Source organism: Cavia porcellus, unplaced genomic scaffold, assembly GCF_034190915.1.
Source record: "Cavia porcellus strain 051 isolate PalLab524CR breed Dunkin Hartley unplaced genomic scaffold, mCavPor4.1 scaffold_9, whole genome shotgun sequence".
Classification (NCBI taxonomy): Eukaryota; Metazoa; Chordata; class Mammalia; order Rodentia; family Caviidae; genus Cavia; species Cavia porcellus.
In genome coordinates, this window is record NW_026947492.1 from 67,937,021 (window position 1) to 67,957,872 (window position 20,852).

A 20,852-nucleotide genomic window follows, 5' to 3' on the forward strand; every position below is an offset into this window, starting at 1 on the left:
TAGCACCACTCAGATAGATAATGGGTTGCCCCCTTAATCTAAAAACTAAAGGAATTAGGGGGACCTAAAATATACAAAGCATCCTGAGAAAGGGAAAGGTGAAGAATTGCCTAAAAAAAGAAGGCAGAGGACATTGTTAATAGTGTATCAGGATTTAAAAGCCCAGTAGTCTTATCACTCTGCTTAGTTTGATTTTATTTTGTTTAGGTCAGTCTACTCATACCAGATTTGAGGGCACAGATAGCTATCCCCAAAATAGCAAGCTGTACCACAGTAACTATCCTTAATTTCCTATGAAACCAAAGCCCTGTATTAGTTACATTGTCTTGCTATGACTGATTTTATTTGAAACTAGTTTGTTAAACTGCTGTTTTGCCTTGACTGATTTTATTTGAATTTTGTATGCTTGATAATATCGAGTCTAATAGTAGAGGCAACCACTCCTAAGATGACAAGATGTAATAACATATCCATTCCGGTTTGATTATTAACTGCTTTTGAAATCCTACAATGTCTCCAACGTTGTGTTTTTATTAAAATAGCTATGTAATGCTATGTTCAATTATTATATGTCTGATGGTGTGGAAAATTCTACTGAAAATAATACGAGAAAGTATAGTAACTACTGTAGATCATCTAATAATGTGGTTTTATATGTCTTTTACATTTCATGGTTTTCTAAGAATTTGTTTTTTTGTCTTGCTATGATCTGTTTTTCCTTAGAATACAGAAAGGATAGATATGCATGTTATATCCACACATAGGGAGAATTTCTAAACAGTTTCCAGGAACAGATTATATAATCACGATGTAACGAACAGATACTCTGAAGAAGAAGAAGAAGAAACCCAGTGATAATTCTGTAACATTATGATATAAAATCTAGATAAACTAATATTCACTGTTCAGAGTGATATTAGTCTAGTCTCTTATGTTCAATTTCAGAATATGTAAAGATAAGGACCGCTACTCTGAAGAGAATGAGGGACATTATGGCAACCACTATTGACTTCCCCAATGTCAGGTCTAGAAGTCCTAAAAAGCCTTCACATCCTGTTAAGATCAAATTAGTTCTATAATGTTCAGTATGTATTCACTGTGTGTGAAGATGGGGACAACTATTTGGAAGAAAACTAGAGACAATAAGACAGACGGTGAAGATATCCAGTGGACTTGCTTTTAAATCAGTGTTTCTTAAAATTGTTTCCTTATGAACTCTTTTGTTCTGTTTTGGTATGTTTAATCTTACCCTCTTTAAGATATGAGTAATTCTTTTGAAAATAGCAAGAGGCATTATAGTAGCCATTGTTGGTCACCTGTATTTTGTTTTTACATCATATACTACATCTATTTTTGTTTTAACTGACTCTATTTTGCTTTGTCACATTTGGTTTTATTCTCTTCAAACAAAGTAATAAGAACTGTAGGAGTAATAAAATCTAAAATGTGTAATTTTTACTATAAAAAGAGAGGAAAAGAAAGTGCTCTAAAGGATATAACGGCATGTATGGTTAAGTGTGTAAGACAGGTAACCATATTACTAAGTTTTCGTTGGATCATTGAACAGAACTGTTTCTGTTAAACAAGTTCACTGTTTAAATGTCCACTCTGTATGCTTTATTTTTGTAACTTGAACAGTGACTTCTAAGATGACAATTATAATCTATCAACCAGTGATTTTTTACTGTTTTTTTGAAATTCTGTATTTCTTCTACCTTTTTTTCTGTTTTGATTTTTTCTCTTTAAATAAAATCCTTAATTAAAAAATTTAAAGTAGGCTAAACCCATGTATTTACTATAGATCATCACCCACTGGAAGAAATATAATAAATGTATTTCTATAGGACTAAATATTATAAAAATCTCTTACCTGCACAAATACTGCATATATGTGTAAGAAGTATATTTACTGTTATCTTGCCCTGTTTTAACTAGGAATTATTTTAATTTTGAAATTCTGAATCAGTGGTTCCATGATGGTCTAATGGGTATTGACTGTCTAGTGTAAATATAGTCCATTAATAATTCATAGAGTTCCATACTATTTGCTTAGTGTGTCACATAAAGATAATAATAATTGTATAAAGTCCTTTTTAACTTCAAATGAATAATGACTATGTTGAAATATCACTATTCCATTAATGCTAAATGTCTAGAAAAGACTGTGAGATTTAGAAACACTGAGGGCTTTGGGTTGGTAGCTTATTTAATTGCTATTTCTGTGGATGAACAGTGTGCCTTGACTTTTTTTTTTTTGTTGTTGTTGTTGTTCATGTACTTATCCTGTGAAAACCAATTATATCATGAATTTTCATTGCTTTAAATAGCTGACACATCAGAAAGAGTATTTTAAACTAGAAGAAGTTCTGTAGCCATGAGAGCATGTCAAATTTTTCCTACACCACACTATGGGCAGGGATTCAGGGTGGTATATTTGTTTATATAACTAGTTGATTCAGATATAGCACAGAAAAATGTTTTTAGAAATAGTTGTAGATAAATTGTTTTATTATTTTCACTCCCATATATTGCATGTTTTTTCAAGAAATAGTAGATTCCTAAGGAGTGTTCTTATAACACTAATAAATAGACCTTTTTACTCCGATAATAATATTCTTACAAAAAATTCATACCTTTGGTGAGCGGAAACTACAGCCACATTCTATCTTTCTCCAGTTTGTTTATTTCTGTCAGACTTAGTCATAACATGCGTTGTTAATTCTGATAGGTTTTTATTTTTTTATTCTCCAGCATGGTTTCACAAATAAAAAACTTCTTATGAGTCTATTTGATATTTAACAATTCAGTGAGACTTTCTTGACATTATTGAAAGAATCCAGGGCTCTGTAGATGACATCTGTTTTCCTGGATTCCTCAGTTTTAGTCTCCTGGGATACAGAACTCTATGCAGGCAGCTTCTGAGGGGAACTAGGATCAAGATCAAAACTGTCCTTCCTTCCTACACTGTAGTTGCAGTGCAGACAAGGTTGCAGACACCTGGATCCTGTACTAAACAGTAGAGGCTGCTGTGTTCACCAGGTGCATCATGAGTTGAGTCCCAGTTCCAGCTTAAGCACACTCCTGATTGAGGGGAAAGGTCTGTGCCTTCTTTGCTGCAGTGCCCACCCAGGTTAGAGCACATTTCCATTTCTTGTGAAAACATGCTTGTCACTGATGGTCATATCTGACTCCCTGGCCAGAAAGTTCTTTGATAATAGTTCATGAAAAACTAGTTTATGCATTCGTTAAGGGCCTGTATCCATGAAAAAGTATTATACTGGAATGTGAAAATGGAAGATGTCAAAATGAGAATTAATGGAAGAAATAAATCCAAAGTTTGTGCTTCTAACTATAATCAATTACAAATTAGATTTCCTAAAAAGGAGGGTATATCCCTTCTATTCCTTAGAATTTTACTCACAGGTCCTATGTGGGTAACTATGCTTTTTCTCACTAAAGATCTCTTTGAAGAATTAAGTGGAGGAGAGATTTTTTATTGCTTCATTTCAAACAGAAAAGGAGGTAACACAACACAACAATTGGTTAGATGTAATGAGTGTCAAGTGCAGTTTCTCAAGCTAGTAAGAACTGAAATTACAGAAGACTCTTATGGTAAAAGTTTTCCCCTGAGTTGTTTTAATTTTGCTTTTATTTATTTAAAAATATCTCTCTTTATTTGGGATAGGATAGATTTGTAAAGCACATGGAAAAGATGAAATACAACAAAAATTAGTAGCCAAAATTTTGAGAGATACGTAAGTTGTTCAAAATAAAGAATAAAATATCTAAGGAGAGAATTTAGTGAAACTTCATTGCTAGTAAGTAAAACATTGAGGAATACTACACTGCATGTATTAGACGAGCTTCAGATTACCAAGAAAAAAAGGCTTACAGATTTCTCAAATTATTTGCTCATCATTATTTATGGCTTCTCTTGTTTATGCTATCGATTTGGTTTAATCTCAAAGCTGCAATGCTGTGTTTGCTTTGAATACAATAAACAGTGATGATTAGGGAAAACTGCAAAACCACATGAGTTACAGTAGTAGCTGTGAGGTTGTGGGTCATTTTTAGATCAGCAATGAGTGAACAAAATGTCATGGGAATCCCAGGTTGTGCATTTCACAGAATGCCTGCCCCCTCTGCTCATTTTATGAATATTAAGTAATTGAGCTGATATCTGCTGTAGCTTCCATAAGGAGCTTACTTCTTTGTATGCATGGGTTTTATTTTTTATAACTATGAGTATTAATTCCTGAGTATAATATTCACTGAAGGGTAAGATCCTCAGGACTTTTTAAGAGGAAAATAGAAAGTGAATAAAAGCTAAGATCTATGTGGAGGGGATTGGCTGCATACGATGGGTCCCGGAGGAAAGAAATACAGAACCATCACCAAATGAGCATTAAATGAAAGTGGCAAAAAATATCTCTAACCAAATCCTCTAGTTTTTTTTAGTTCTGTGTTATTGAATTCATTTTGGAGAATCACTCACCTGTCCTCTCAGCATTTAATTCACCCCTGGGTAACTCTAAACTTTTAAAAAGTGTCCCAAGAATGCTTTTTGCAGGATCTGCAGCACATAAATTTCTCTAACTGATAACAGAGACAGCTCTCAGTTATTTGGAATTTGTAATCCATTTTTGGATCCCAATTTGTATTAAAGAAAGAAACAGAAAACTAATCAAATAACCTCATTTAATTATATTTTACTGTAATAGAAATTTAATTCCAAAACATTTCAACACCTTGATTGCAATGTCTTCATACCATACCCCCTTGATACAAACTACCTCAATATAATAATCTCTTTTGCATTCAGAAAATGTTTTGCAACATTTTCCGATCAAGCCGTTTGATTTTTTATTTGGCTGTCATGTAAATCTTTTCTACAGTTATCTACAGTGTAGCCTTCATCTGTTATACAGCCAACATTTTCAATGTAGTTGAAATTTACTCTCCATAATTCCTTGAAAATATAGTAACCAGTGGTAACTGATACCGTATTTTTGTTTTTCATTCTATTCCAAACATAAAACTTTGGAAGTGACATTGAGTAATAATAATAATAATAATAATAATAATAATATAATGGAAATAAAATCACTGTCAGTGGATAAGAAGGCAGAGAACTGTAAAAATACAGTAGGAAAATCAAGGTTATCGTGAGATCAAAGAAGCTGGGAGAATAGAGCTTGAAAAAAGAGACTGTCCATGGAAGATGAATGCAGCTGTGCATCAGAGTGAGATGATCTGAGTTAGGATTTCTGCTAGTCCGATCATAGTTGTGTCAGCCGCTGCTTGGCACTTGAAACGATCATGCCAGATCTTTATAAGTACAAATTGGAAATCATATCAGTATCCTTTTTGTTGGATTAATATGCTTCTAACTGGCATTTTAAAAAAAGTAATTAATGAAGTGTTTAAAACAAGACACAGGTCATAGAAAATGTCAAAAATTGGTTTAACAATAGGAGTAGTAAAATATGTTCACTGAGTTATAAAGAATATATCTTCCTGAACTGTCATTATTGTCAGTGAAATTATGCACCAAGGTTATAGCTAAAGGAAATATTTATCTCTCATACATAATTCTTTTCTTCTTCCTTTATTAAATATATAATGACTTATAATACAACTGGATAATACAGTTCAATATTTGCCTGGCTTTGTATTTTTTTAATTTTAGGTGTAAGATTGTATTTCTCACTTTATAAAGGATGAGGGAATATTGAAAATTTGTTAGAATACAGCTGTATAGAGTTGGGTGAGGTGATGCACTCATGGAGGCTGAGACTGAGGCAGGATTCAATTTTGGGCAACTTGGTGATTTAAGTCACATTACATAATCATTAAATGTCTGTTATTGTGCGATAGTATCAAGTTTGAGGGTATAGGAAACTACTTTGAAGGCAATAAGATTCACTAAGATGCCCATTCTGGTTTGACTATTGTCTCCTTTGGAAGTCCTGTAATGTTTACAATGCCTAAGTTTTATTGGTCTTGTTCTCTACTGTTTTGTCCAACTTTATAATATCTAATGAGATAGACAATTCTTTTTAAGGAAACAAGAGACAACGTTGATAACCATTGTTGATAACCTTGTACTCTGTTTTACATCATGTGCTATGTCTATCCTTGGTTTTGACTGACAGCTTTGTTTTACCATATTTGACTTTATTCTCTCCCCTCCAAAAAAAGTATCATTACCATAATTTTCAATAGCATAAACTGTATAAAATCATGATGACTTTCATGTCAGTGAATGTCTCTTATCCCTCTTGGATTATGAATGATCTTCTATCTTTTATTTTTTTGCTTTATTTTAAAAGAAGAAAAAAAATAAAACAGTTTCAGGACAAGATAATAGGAGAGCATCAATAATTAACACACTGCATACTGCTCCCACCATGCAAATTCAAAATCAACACAGCAAAATAAGCCTCCTTCAATCTTGTTCTCAATTTTCTATTCTGAGCACTAATATCAGGGACAAATAAAAGATGAAAACTTCCTAAAATAACATCACCTTCAGAGACATCTGGTTCCTCATGAAGCGTGGACTACTTCTTTAAGAGAATGTTTTTCATTGTGAATATTCTTTCATTGTATTTTTCTTTCTTAACACCCCTTCTATCTTTAAGAACTTCTATCACAGAATACCAATTAAAAATAAGATAATGGAGAAGGAGGATGGGATGCAAAATATTTTCCTTTTAAACACACACAACAACAGAACACTATTCAACATGAAGTGGGGGAAGAAAAACATAGCTGCAAAAAGGATCACAGCGAACGCATAATGCTTAAGATCCCCTTTTCAGTTACATATTCCCTGGCCTTCACTCAAGTTGTCACGGTATGAGGAAGTAGAAACCCAATGTGCTTCTAAAGGGAAGCTAAAAGGAAAGGGTCAGTAATACCAAGTTCCCTGCTTGTGGGTCTGAGGGAGCTTCCCTTGCATGATATCTGGTATCATGGGGGAAAAGCACTGGAGTAAAAAAACCACATAACCTGTTGAGTCAGAGAAAGATGGAAAGAGTGTCTCAGATTTCCATTTCTTCCACGGGACGCTAGAGGATCTCAGCATTCTTCACAGCACTGCAAGGGTCACACAAGTCATGATGAACACACATTTGTGAAGCTACCAAGAAACTGAGCCCGAGTTTGTCCATTTTGGGCAAGTGATGTTTTAGCCAAGGCCCAAAAAAGACAAGTCCAGTCAAAGAGAATATAAGAGGGTGAGTTCATGGCTTGCACAATTTTTCTCATGAGAAACTAAGTGAATTCAAGGAAAGTATCAGTCATACTTTAGCAGAAGGTACAAAAAGGTGGAGCTCCATACAGAGAGGGGAGCAGAATGAGATTCTTCCAACATGGATCTCCTTTGCAATGCAACCCTAGACTAAAGGCTCACCCATTCTTTCATTCCTGAAACACTTTATCAGCTTCACTTTAATGAATATGCCAAGAAGGTTTTGGGAGTGAGTGGACAGATACCTCGAAAGGAAAGAAATAAACATCTAGCAGAGATCACCAACTTCCAGTTGTCTAAAAGTTACTCAGGCAGAATATGATACATAGCAAAGATTTCTTTAAGCTTACATGGATTAACTTGACTTAAAGGGAAAAGTAGGCAGTTCATGCAAATTTAACACACCTTTACATAAAGAAAAATTACAAAAATAAACAAGCTACTTTATGGTTAAGTTTAAAGTATAAAACTGGTACATACAAATTTGGAATATTATGTCATCAACTGAGAATAGAATGATGTATTAAATAACAGCATCAGTAACACATTGGAAATATACATTTACATAAATTACAAGTGTAAAATTCTTACCTCATAGCTAAATCTCACCATCACTAACAAAGTAACAGAACAATGAGGAAAACCCTACAATAATAACCATGAAACAACAGCAATCCTGGTATAAGTGCTAATCATGAAGCCAAAATGCCTCACCATCATTTTCTAGAACAATAATGTTAAATTCCTTTATGACAATATTCTTATAACATAACCAAATGGTGATGATTTGCCATGCAGATTTAGACTCTGGTTTCAAGCAAGAATCACTGCTGGTGCTCCCTAGGTACCTGGCATATAATAGACATCTAATTAATATAATTATTTGTTGTTTTGAATTCTATCATAGTTATTATTGTTATTAGTTTCTTAGCATTCGAAATATAAATGGTAAGTATGATACCTACTATTTTTTGGAGAAATGTTTTATATAATATACTACGTATGTTCAGAAGAGCGTTATTCAAGGCTAAAACAACAAAACAGAAGAAAAACAGATGAGTGAATTGGTAGCCCCTTACATGTGATACACTTGAATAGTAACAACAACTACGAATACAAACAGCAATAATAACGAATTTCAAAAGTATTATGCTATGTGATATCAAGCCTTTATAATGGAAATAAGGTTAATGGCTTCCACACACTTGAGGTTATGCGATAGGATGGAGCAAAAGCAGGTACAAGGACACTCTTGATCATAATGAAAGTATCTATTTCATGACTGTGTATTGGTTACATGAGTATAAATTCTACAATCTATACATATTATCTAACAAGGATATGATACCATTTGTAATTATATCTTAATAAAATGACCTTATAGACAATAGAATGTCAGCAACCCATTACTGCAGAAATAATATTTTGATCTATTTAAGACAGAATAATGTATAAATTTATATTTCATTATCATATATAATACACATCAATTATTTTTACTTTATCATGTATATATTTCACAATGATCACTTAGACATTTAAAAACTACATTTAAAAAGTACAGGTGAAAAGTCAGAAAAAAGACCTATAAAGAGATTTGAAATTAACTAAGAAATATGTCCAATTTCTAAAATGCAGTGCCTACTAAAATTTTGGCATATAATTTAACCAACCTCCATTTTAAAAGATCAGTGTATATAATAGAAAATAATAGTTACCACATTCATGAAGAGCAGATTAAACTATAAACATTTATATTACATTTTCAAAGTAACAATCTAGGCATATTATTTTCTTTTAGGTTGAGCAAGGAATTCTAGAAAAATTAGTTAAAAATTTGGAATCAAAATCAACTTTTGAAAGTGATTGCAACTGTATTCTAATAGTAACAAATATTTGGTGAAGTACATAGTTGAGAAAATCTATTTCTTTTTACTCTGCTATTACACATTGTTTATATCCCTAGTTCAATTAATATTCATAAGTTAGGGCTACATGAATTGTTGCATGAGGGGGTAATACAGCATCAACAGTTTTGTTGTTTCTTTCACTAAAAATTATTTAATCTATTCAGTATCATCATTCTGATTTCTCAAGTATGTAGCTATGTTGATAAATAATAGAGTAATAAGACTAGGTTAAGATGACGTTTGATTCATTAGTATTAGTTGAAGAATATTAAACACCAAATTTACCTTGTTCATAATGAGTATATCCAACAGCCCTCATTCAATTGGTGATGACACATCTAGAATTCAATAGAAAATTCACTTCCTACATTATGTGTATATTATACATACGTATTCTTATTTACAAAATAAATGAGTATACCACACTTTCAAGGAAAGATTTGTTGGATGTTAGGAAAGAGATAGAAAAAATTGTAACATGTCAAACATCATTAAAATGGAAGTGAAAAAATCTATTTTTAACTACTTACTGATTCTCACCATTGTAAATTCCCTTGTTGACTGCTAAATACATTTAAGTTCCTTTTGAGCAGAAGAGTCTCTGTACTCTCCTACGTATCTGTTGGGTCTTGATGCTATAAATGATGGGGTTCATCAAGGGAGGGAAAAGGATGTAGATGTTGCCCATGAGGACATGAACGAGTGGGGAGAGGTGTTTTCCAAAGCGATGCACCATGGTCAGACCAATGATGGGGACATAGAAAACCAAAACAGCACAGATGTGTGACACACAAGTCTGCAAAGATTTTATTCTCTCTTCCCAGGATGCAATGCCTAAAACTGTGTGCAAGATCATGACATAGGAGATTAGGATGAGCACTGCATCCAACAACAAGTTGCTGATCACCAGAGCCAGACCATAAATGCTGTTGAAGCGGATGTCTGAGCAGGCCATTCGGATTAAGTCTTGGTGCAAACAGAAAGAGTGCGAGAGGATATGAGGGCGACAATAATTTAAGAACCTAAGGCGAATGATGACTGGAGGAATGAGTAAAGAACTCCTACATAAGATTGCAACCCCAATTTTCATGATTTTTTCATTTGTTAAGATAGAGGAATAGCGTAGAGGGTTGCAAATGGCAACATAGCGGTCAAAGGACATAGCAAGGAGGACTGAGGACTCCATGAAGGACAGACCATGGATGAAGTAGGACTGAGCGATGCAGGAATCCAGACTGACCTCTTGAATCAATCCCCATAGCACCCCGAGTACTGTGTGGATGGTGGTGAGCCCCACACACAAGTCGGTGAAGGACAGCATAGCCAGAAAGTAGAACATGGGCTCATGCAGGCTCGGTTCAGTTCGGACAATATGGAGCACCATGCAGTTTCCCAGGAACACCGTGGCGTAGATGAGGGAGAAAGGAATGGAAAACCAAAAATAGTACCTTTCTAGGCCAGGAAAACCTGTCAGAACAAATTTAGAACTACTGAAGTTTGAGACTGAGATAGCAGACATTGAAGGGAAGTTGAAAAATACTTTGTGAAATATTTTAAGTTCTATAACTTTTGATGTCCTAATTTCCATCAATGTGGACCTGTCTGGTGAAGAAAATAAAGTCTGGCACAATTTTTGTAAGCTTCATATATGCAGCAAAATTTCAACTTCATCCTTTAATGGAAAATTCTCTTGTCAAGCCATGGGACTTGTTGAGTCAGTCACGAGGGACGCCAAATATAAGGGAGTTTTATGAAGAAATGGGAAGGGACACATGGGATTTAGCATGCAGGCCACACTTCTGGGAGTGTCTGTTCCGTGATAATGAATTAACATCATTATTCAGTAATGCAACACTTACGTATGATGACAAGTATGTACAGTGCTGCCACGTCTGATGTCACCCTCAGAGGAAGAGGAAGTGCCGAGGTCATTTTTGTCTTTGATACCACAGATGGGCCTTTCAGTTTTTCCAAAAAGTGTTAAAGAGTTAATCTTTTATAAAGTATTATATTTTGGAAACATAAAGGTATTAGCCAAAATAAGTATGTAAAACAAAGTAGAATTTAACCTTTTCACATTATGTTTAGCTGTTACCTCATTTAAATACATATTTAAATTTTACTTTATTTTATCTTCACTATTTTCATATAGCTTACAACCTGAAAGGTGACAGTTGCTTAGCATCACAAAGCTGTCACCTCTTGTCATCGCTCATACATAACATAATTGGAAGACTGCTGAACTAAGTGGTAAAGGTGCATTGCTCAGGCCTGCTTTATTATGATACTGTGTCACTTCACTAATGATACCTATGTATCCTGTTCTTGTGGTCTGCGATGTATTATAATATTACACACTGGTTGTTAGTCCACTATATAAGTATTTAATTAAGTATTCAGTATTTAAATAAGTATCCAGTATTTAATTAAGAAAGTATTCGAGACATACTTTTGATTGCTTTCGCTGAATCTCAGATTATCTTTTAACTTGTTCTTTTGAGTTTCATGTCATTCAGGAGTTTTTTATTGTTTGTAGGAGAGCTGCCATATAATACTATCATTCCTGGTAAGAAGTGTTGTGTGTAAGATTTCTTTTAAAGATAAACTTCAACTACTCCATTACTATTAAAATGTAAACTCTGTACACACACACTGCTTGATTTGTGCATACTACATCCTGCTATAATTTTTCACAAAATCATGCAAACTGTGAAGCAAATGGATTCATTTTCACATTAAGTTAAGTAAACAAAAATGTAAGCAAATTCTTTAACAGCAATATAAATTCTTTGTAATTAATAAATTAAATTCTTAGACATTTGATCCAAAAGCATGCAGCGATATTGACAAACTAATCAGTAATGACGCATTTATAAGTGACTCCAGTATTTCTTCAATATGTTGATTGTGACTTTTACAATATTGCCCATAACATCAAAAACTATTTTCTCCATTATGATCATAATTTATGGTAAGAAATTTTTAAATAATTATATTCATCTATATATTTATGCATAACATTTAACTTATATATAATATTTATATATTATGCTTAGCAAATTTGATAGAAATTACATGTATTTTATTCAAAATTGGACAATAAGAAAAAATTAAAATATAAAAATAAATGTTACAAATTATATTAATAAGGTATATCATACTCAAATTTACATGAATCAATTTAATAGCTGGGAAAAAATAAGAGATCAGTTTGTAATTCAGAAACTATCAAAGCTCTTTACAAAAGAAATAATGTAACAGATTTTGCACAGTTTGAAAATTTTATTTAAAATCTTTCAGTAAGACATTCACCAGGCCTAGTTGGATTTACCTGGTAAACATAACCAAATATCAGGAGAAAAATGATATGAAAATTTTGTAAACTTTTCTCAAAAAAGGTAAAGAAAATGCTTCCCAAATCTTTGTAAGTGGGCAGAATTACACTGATACAAAATTGAGGCTATATCATTACAAGGTAAAGAATGAACTTCGCCTACTCACATTCAGCAATTCTATTACTAATGGTCTACACTTAAGGCCTTAATAATGCTGACTTCTTTCTGTCTGCAAATCACCAGTTTTAAAAGTTTCCTTCTTGAAAAACTCTTGGGAATGCCTTCTAGGGGATGTCACTTCCTCTAAAATCTTTGATAATCCTTTAATATCTTAGTTTAGGAACAGAAGTTCGAACCAGATTAGAAACAACACCTAATGAAAAGGAATACTTTTTCCTGAAGACAGACCTCACAGGTTCTTGTATCAGCTGATGCTAGAGTTATGGATGTTTGCTCTAAGTTTGTCTTAAACACAGAAGAAGAGCTGCAGGAACTTCCCTTCTCAGCAGGACTCTGATGGACAGTCATGATCTCCAGTAGACTTGAATCTTCATGCATAGACCCTGAAACTATCAATAGTACTACTCATGAAGAGTGAGATAAATGGATAAAACACATGGCCTTGTCAAATCCCAGTTCTCTGGCACAGTGTGAATACTCTGGCTGTTTTCTCTAAATATAAATATTAAAGTGTGACTTGTTAGTGATTCTCCAGGCTTGTAGTGGCCTAGACACCGGAAAACAAGCTAATCCACATTAACAGAAAAAGAGAAGTAGAGTGTTTGAGCTAAAGTGGATGACATAGTTTAATAAAAAAATAAAAAATAAAAAAAAACACTGCCTAAAGGGAGATAAATTTTAAAGTGTCTATCCCAAGATCCAACTGCATAGTATCCAAAACAATGACATTGGCAAGGAAAAAGACAGAAATTCTGCAACCATAGACATGGGTAAGGCTGTGAGAGTTGGTGCCAGAAGGAAACCCCAAGATTCCAATCAAAGAAAATATGGCAAAGCAAATCAGAACATTATCAGGGATTCAGAAAAGAAGGAGTTCCCCAGAGAAGCAAGATCAGTGAATGCATCACAGCATACGTGAGTGTTGCTTTAGGATCTTCATAGCTCAGAATGGTCTCTTCTTCTTTCTTATGACTTATATTTAACGTCACACAGTCTCATCCTAGATATCTGAGTGTCCTGCCACTGAACATGAAATTCATGATGTGCATCAGACATGCTAGGAGAAAACTAGAGAAATGGATTCCTGGAAAGAAACTGTTGTTAGATTAGGCAGGAAAGTGAAATTGTTACTGGAGATTAAAAGGCAAAATAAAACAGGAGATGTACAGAATTAAAGTAAAAGTTATGAAAGGACAATCCCAGGATTTTAAATGATTTTATTCAATAAAGTAAATTTATCTGGAAACATAGTTAATCTATTGGAATAAAATGCAGTCTTGTAACTAAGTGGATAACATCAGAGTCACAATGCAAAAACTCATATATATGCTCCAATGCTTCTCCCATAAAACCTTAGGAAAATTAGCTTAGTAGGTACAGTGTCAAAATTGAAGAAATGTAAGCAAAATATTTACACTTCTGTCTGGAATACAATAAGTATTATTAAATGTTAGCGTATATTTATATATATTATAGAAGTTACTTTGCAGAAACATCGTGGGTTGACAAATGGCTTCAACATAGCATATTGAGCAAAGCAACTAATTCAAAAGTGAATTGATAGTATTTTATAAGTAAATGTTTACCAAATTGGGACATGCTAGAGAAAGCACAGAAATTACAGATAATAGAGTATAGATACACATACATTATATGTATATGTATATATATATATATATATATATATATATATATTATACATGTACTTATATATTGATTTGCAAAATATTTTTGGAATGCAAAGTTACTTTTCCATTTGATATTCCTTGTCATCAGCAGGAAATGGAAGCTGACATGTCTGAGAACTGGCAGTGAAAACTGGAGGAGCCTCTGCTCTGTGGGCTGTGCTACCTAAGTAACTCATGTTGAATGACTCACTTGAAAACATATATTTACATAAATATACAATTTTAATCCTATAGCCATCACCAAGATGTTAAAAGAAAAGATGAAAATAATTCCAACGTAACTGATACAGTGATCACCTTAGTTGAAGTCTTTCTTTATGTCTCCCAGTTATTTTCTAGTAATTTAAAACACTTTTGTCTCAATATTCTCATCTACCAAACTGAGTGGTTCTGACATCCTCTAGGTATGATCTCAGAATTAACAGCTGGAATTACATGTCCATACTTTCAACTTGCATAGCAAATGACAGACACCCCAAAATATAAACTACTTCTTATTGTCTTTAAGATTATAATAATTGTTAGGATATTAGTCGCTCCATCATTAATAGTAAAGGTGTGAATGTTAAAAATAGCAACCAATTTGAGGGAAAATGTTTCATAATAAGATATGATACATGTATTTAAAGCTGCACTGTTCAGAATTTAAGCAACAAACCAGTAAAATGTAGAATATTTGTTTCATGCATAAACTTTCTGTGTATGATACAATGTAACACAAATGGATATAAAATTAATTTATGGATACAAGCAGCAACAGGAATGAAACTGAAACAATTATTGAAAGTGTAGTAATCCAAACAAGTAGGATTCTGTTTTACCCAATTTAGTTTACATTACCTTCTTTAATAACAAAATTATGATAGTAATTGAACTATTGACACTTGGTAATTTGAGGTCCTGGGAGTGAATGGATGAAAAACAGTTAGAACATAGTTGTGAGGGTGATGGATATACTCTACATCTTCAGTGTGTGGTGTTGCCTAAATATACATGTCACTCAGAGCTCATCAGGTGATGCATCTCTATCTAACAGGGCATAGTTACTATTTAGAATTACACATCAATATTTCAGCCTTTGAAATACTAGCTAAATTTTGTTCAAATCTTTGCAGAAATATGTTGAAGAAATTTACATATATAAGCATAATGTATCATCCATCATTGACTGCAGTAACATTTTGTTCTTTTATTTCCAATGTAAAAGTTTTATAATGGTTACCTAAACATTAAAAAATTGATTTGAATGAATTGTCAAAAAAGAAGGAAAGAGATATCATGAGACTTGAAGCAAAGTAAAACAAGCAATATATCAAATGCACATCAGACATTGCCTTTGGTAATTTGGTACATTGTCTAAACTATGTATTTTCAAACAATCCACTCATAATTTAAAAGTATATCCACCTGATATTATTGATGAAAAGGTTAAATCAGAAATATTTTAGACTATTTATTCATATCAAAAATTAAGGGTTTTTCATATCTAAACATTGGGATCAGATATTAAGTTAGAAAAAACAAGAAGTATGTACTCAAACATTTTTAAATGACTCAAGTGATTGTCTAATGGTAGTTTTAATTGTTCTTATTGTTTGGAGGAATAAACAAAAAACCAAAACAATCTATTTTTTTTTGGCTGGTCCGATGGCAGTGGGTTATCAGAACTTATTAACATTAGTGTCACTAAAGTTGGTATACCACCCCCCCCACTGCTAAATTTGACTGGCTTAAAAAAAAAATCTATTTTTTGTACTTGAAAGTTAACTGATCATATACATTTTACTAGTTGCAGATAGAGCTTGGAGATTTTTGGGTTGTTAGACAAACCGGCATCAAGAGTGTGACTTTTGTCATTCATTTAACTAATTTTTAAATGATTTAAACATCCCACAATCTATGGTATTATGCTAACTTATCGTAATGCAATATGGTTGAAACAAGTATCAAGGACAAAGCACATACTGTAAATATAATCCTGAGAAATCTAAAATGAATTAAGAGCCTAATCTTTGAGCAATTACTTGAATGAATTTAATCACCAAACTGTGCCTAAGATAATGGAAAGATACAGAAATGCCCTAACACTCTTGGTCAGAGCAAGTTGTGGATGTTAGTAACAAACGTACTTACTTACACATTGTTTGACTTTCCACGTATTGTACATGACTATTTCAATTTATAAAATTCATTCCATATTAGGTGTGACAAGCACATAGACTTATTGTGGCCATTAAAAAAGTAAAGTATAATGTTTAAACATCAAAGAAATAGAATTTTATAACTGCATTTAAATTACTTACCCTCACCTTTCTAACTCCACTCTGTGACTTTAAAATGCATTCACATTTCATCTCAACACGTCAGCTCATTTCAAGAACAATCTCTGCACTCTCCTTTGTATCTGCTTAATCTTGATACTATAAATGATGGGGTTCATCAAGGGTGGGAAAAGGATGTAGATGTTGCCCATGAGGGCATGAACGAGTGGGGGAGGTGTTTTCCAAAGCGATGCAACATGGTCAGACCAATAATGGGAATGTGGAAAACCAAGAGAGCACAGATGTGAGACATACATGTTTGACTCTCTCCTCTTGGGATGCAATGCCTAAAACAGTGAGCATGATCATGACATAGGAGATGAGGATGAGCACTGCATCCAACAGCAGAGTGCCTATCACCGAAGCCAAAACATAAACATAGTTGAACCGAATATCTGAACAGGCTGTTCAAATTAAATCTTGGTGCAAACAGAAAGAGTGAGAAAGAATATGAGGATGACAATAAGAACTTCAGGCTGATGAGGACAGAGTAAGCAACTCCTACCTAGGATTGCTATGCCAATCTTCATGATTTGGTCATTTGTTAGGAAGGAGGAATAGTATAGAAGGTAGCAAATAGCAACATAGTGGTCAAAAGACATAGACAGGAGGACTGAGGAGTCCATTAAGGACAGACCGTGGATGAAATAGGACTGATTGATTCAGGAATCCTGGTTGACCTCTTAAATAAATCCCCAGAGGACCACTAGCACCGTGTGCACAGTGGACAGCCCCATGGACAAATCTGTGAGGGCCAGCATAGCCAGGAAGTAGAATATGGGCTCATGGAGGCTCGATTCAGTCCAGATCACGTGGAGCACCATGCACTTTCTCAGGAGCACCATAGCATATATGAGAGAGAAAGGCATGGAGACCCAGAGATAGTAAGCTTCTAGGCCAGGAAATCCAGTGAGAACAAACATGGAAGAATTTGTATTTGAGATAAACATGGGAGACATTAATAAAAGACAAGAAATTTGCTACAAAGTTAAAGCAAATTTCATAAGGTTTGGCATTAGCAAATTTCACAAGGTTTGGGATTACCACATTTCTAATTATGTTACTCTGCTTTGTAGGAAAAAATTGCAATCAAATCCAATTTCCACTAGCAGCAGAAGAAAGTTCGAAATCTTATGCTTTAAGGCAAGTATCTGTTTTCTTAGACAACAGAAATTTGCAGTGCTAGTGTTAAGGGTTGCCAGAAACTTAGTGATTTTTATGCAGAAACTATAGTGTCAGTGGACACGTTGGATTTCCATCACAGGCTGGACCTGTGGGAGCTTCTGCTAAATTCTTAAGGGACACAATACATGAGCCTAGGTTTTTTGCTCTGCAGTGTCTAACTTGGCTCTCAAGGGATTGTGAAGTACATATTCTTTAGTACCATAGCTGTAATTTTTACTTATTCCCAAAGTTCAATGTCAAAGAAATAGATGATTTTAAACGTTTATATTTTTATAAAACAAAAAATTGCTATGAGAAACTCAACAAACACAGTGGAATGTGGATTTCTACCACATATTACATTGCCTAGTCCCTTCGTAAACCATTTGCAATTTAATTTGTACTTTATCTTTCTTCTCTAGTTTTTGGTACCTCTTCATTATACATGAGATTTATAACTTTTCTGAGTGTCACAGCATGCTTATTTCATATCTCTCACATAAACCATAACATAATGAGATTACTTTTGAACCAGGGGCAATTAACATAATTAAATAACAGTATCTGTTATCCACATATGTGGAAACTATTTCCAGACGGAATAATATTGATTATTCAAATATAACGCTGTCTTAAAATAAGCGAGGAGTCACATTCTATAGATACTTCTCAGCACCTTGGCTACTGTAGCTCTACATATAGTAAAGAATATTGTAGAAATTCTCCCATATTGAGTAGATAATGTACCATGCTATGAATTTCTTCGGTTAAAAGAGTCTGTGGATTACTAGAGCTTACTTAGATTAAGTCTAAGATTTCAGAATACAAGTGTTTCTCAAGCAGAATCAATGATTTGTATGGTTGGATAACTAAGAATTCTTTCTGACTAGGAGTTAATGGAACTTTTAGAGATAATGCAAAAGTTACAAATGTAAAATTACAAATGTAAAGAAAATATTATATGATAATATGATAATATGAACACTTGGGCATTATTCTCAGAATACAATCGAATACTTCAGTAGAAGTCTGGAAACAAGGAATCAATAAATATAATAAAGATGAAAATGACCTATGTGAAAATATAATATTTTTCTCCTTTAGTACACTGGCTCACGTTTGACTATTAAATTAGCTGTACTATATTTACTAAGAGTTTTATTTTATATTTTTATATTCTGGAGGAGCAATTTTCTGTAATTCAGTTTTTCTTGTTTCATTACTGTGGCTTTAATGCTACCCTTGGAGTAGAAATTGGAAAGTGTTTCATCCACATTAATTTCCTGAGAGACCATATGCTCTTCTTGTAATTTTTTTTTATCAGAGTCTCAAGTGTATCCTTTACACCTGAAGTTTTCATTATTAGACTATTTGTAACTCATCATTTGATGACTTAACCAGATGTGCTTAGGCTCAGGTTGCCTATTTTTTCTTGAGCACTATTTTCATGTTGTGTTGTCTCCTTCCTTCGTTTATTCAGTATTTTACATTTTTATGTTGTACCAATCTTTCATCTTCTTCAGTAGTTTTTTTTTGCCCTTTCAATGGCCTTGTAATGAATCTTGTTTTCTTAAATTGTATCTTATTTCCTTATTTGTGCAGACGAAAATATCTAATTACTGATTTTGTATTATCTTACTTTAATGAAACTATGCATCTTGAGGAAATTCAAAGGACACTTAGTATTTTCTAGATACGCAATCATTTTGTCTGCACATAGAATTAATCTGAGTTGGTCTTGCATATTTGTGTCCATTTGACTTGTTTTTCTTGCCTAAGAGTTGTCACTAAAATTTGAACAAGTATGGTTAGAGTTGAACCTTTGTCCTCTTAATTTTAGAGGATACATTTTCAACTTTTCTTTTTGAAGAAAGAAATTGGCCATGAATTTACTAGATATATTACTTATTATGTTGAGGTATGCTCCTTCATTATCTAATTTATTTACAGTTTTTATAATGAGGGATAATTTAATTATTTTATTCTTTAGTGAATTTATCTTAAAACATATGCATGAGCAAATAACAGTATTGTAGGCTCTAAGAAAAACCAGGAAATACCTTATGAGTCATAAAAGACTATTATAGTCTTTTATATAGACTTTATAGTCATAAAAAACTATAAGATGATTCTGGGAAGATCATGAAAGTTGGATGGCTTTGACAGATGGACAGATCTCTTAATTTCCTCATCTTTATTTTTTAATTTTTTGTTTCATTTTATTAATAAATATTTTCATCACACTAGATTTATGTTTATTTTAGGAAGGAGGTAAATGTACTGTGTATGTATTTATTCATTTCAATTTAAAGAAACCAAATGTAAGGAGAGGGTGCAGAAGGGACAGTGAAAAGAAAAATATATAAGAAGGGACATTTAATTTTATTGAAACTCTATCTGCATGTGTTGAAAAGATCATGTAATTTTTATCTTTGATTTTTATGTGGGATTTTATATTTATTTATTAGCACATGTTGAAACATTTAAATCTCTAGTATAAACCTGCCTACTTCTATATATGATATTTTTAATGAGATAATACATTTTATTTGCATTTACTTCTTGTGGATTTTTGAATTTATTTTCTTTGGAGGTTTTTGACTGCATTTTTCCTTTTGTGTCATCAGTTTACTGTCAAAAGTTTACACAATGAGTTTGGAAGTTTTCTCTTTTTCTATTTTATGGACGCGTTTGAATATAACTAGTATGTAGACACAATGTGAAATGTATTTTTGATATTGCTGTCCTACTGGATTTTCTTGAAACTCTGTTTTAGTGGTATTTTTAAATATTTTTCTCTTTGAAAAAAAAAAAGGTTCTAGTTTTTCAAAAGTCTGTTGAGCAGTGAACCCACATAGTCACAGGCTGATTTCTGTTGTGCCAAAATGTAATTATTGACCTACTTATTTTTTTATATCCCTTAGATAACTTTTGTCAGATCTTGTATAAGACTTTGTCTTTAGCAATTTCATTTTATTTTTGTATGAAATTAATTGAAA

General features: G+C 33.0%; 1 protein-coding gene and 1 pseudogene across 1 annotated transcript; both read right to left on the reverse strand.

Moving 5' to 3' along the window:
• Window positions 1-9,739: 9,739 nt before the first annotated feature.
• On the reverse strand, window positions 9,740-10,684 carry LOC100721216 (olfactory receptor 51V1-like). The gene has a single exon (XM_003465276.1). It carries the CDS (start codon window positions 10,682-10,684, stop codon window positions 9,740-9,742), a length of 945 nt encoding a protein of 314 aa, XP_003465324.1.
• A 6,052-nt stretch (window positions 10,685-16,736) lies between these two features.
• LOC100723245 (olfactory receptor 51V1-like) lies at window positions 16,737-17,648 on the reverse strand (annotated as a pseudogene).
• Between the last annotated feature and the right edge of the window lie 3,204 nt (window positions 17,649-20,852).

Excerpts from the sequence above, each read along its gene's own strand:
- LOC100721216 (XM_003465276.1), bottom strand. The coding sequence starts at position 10,684 with ATGTCTGCTATCTCAGTCTCAAACTTCAGTAGTTCTAAATTTGTTCTG.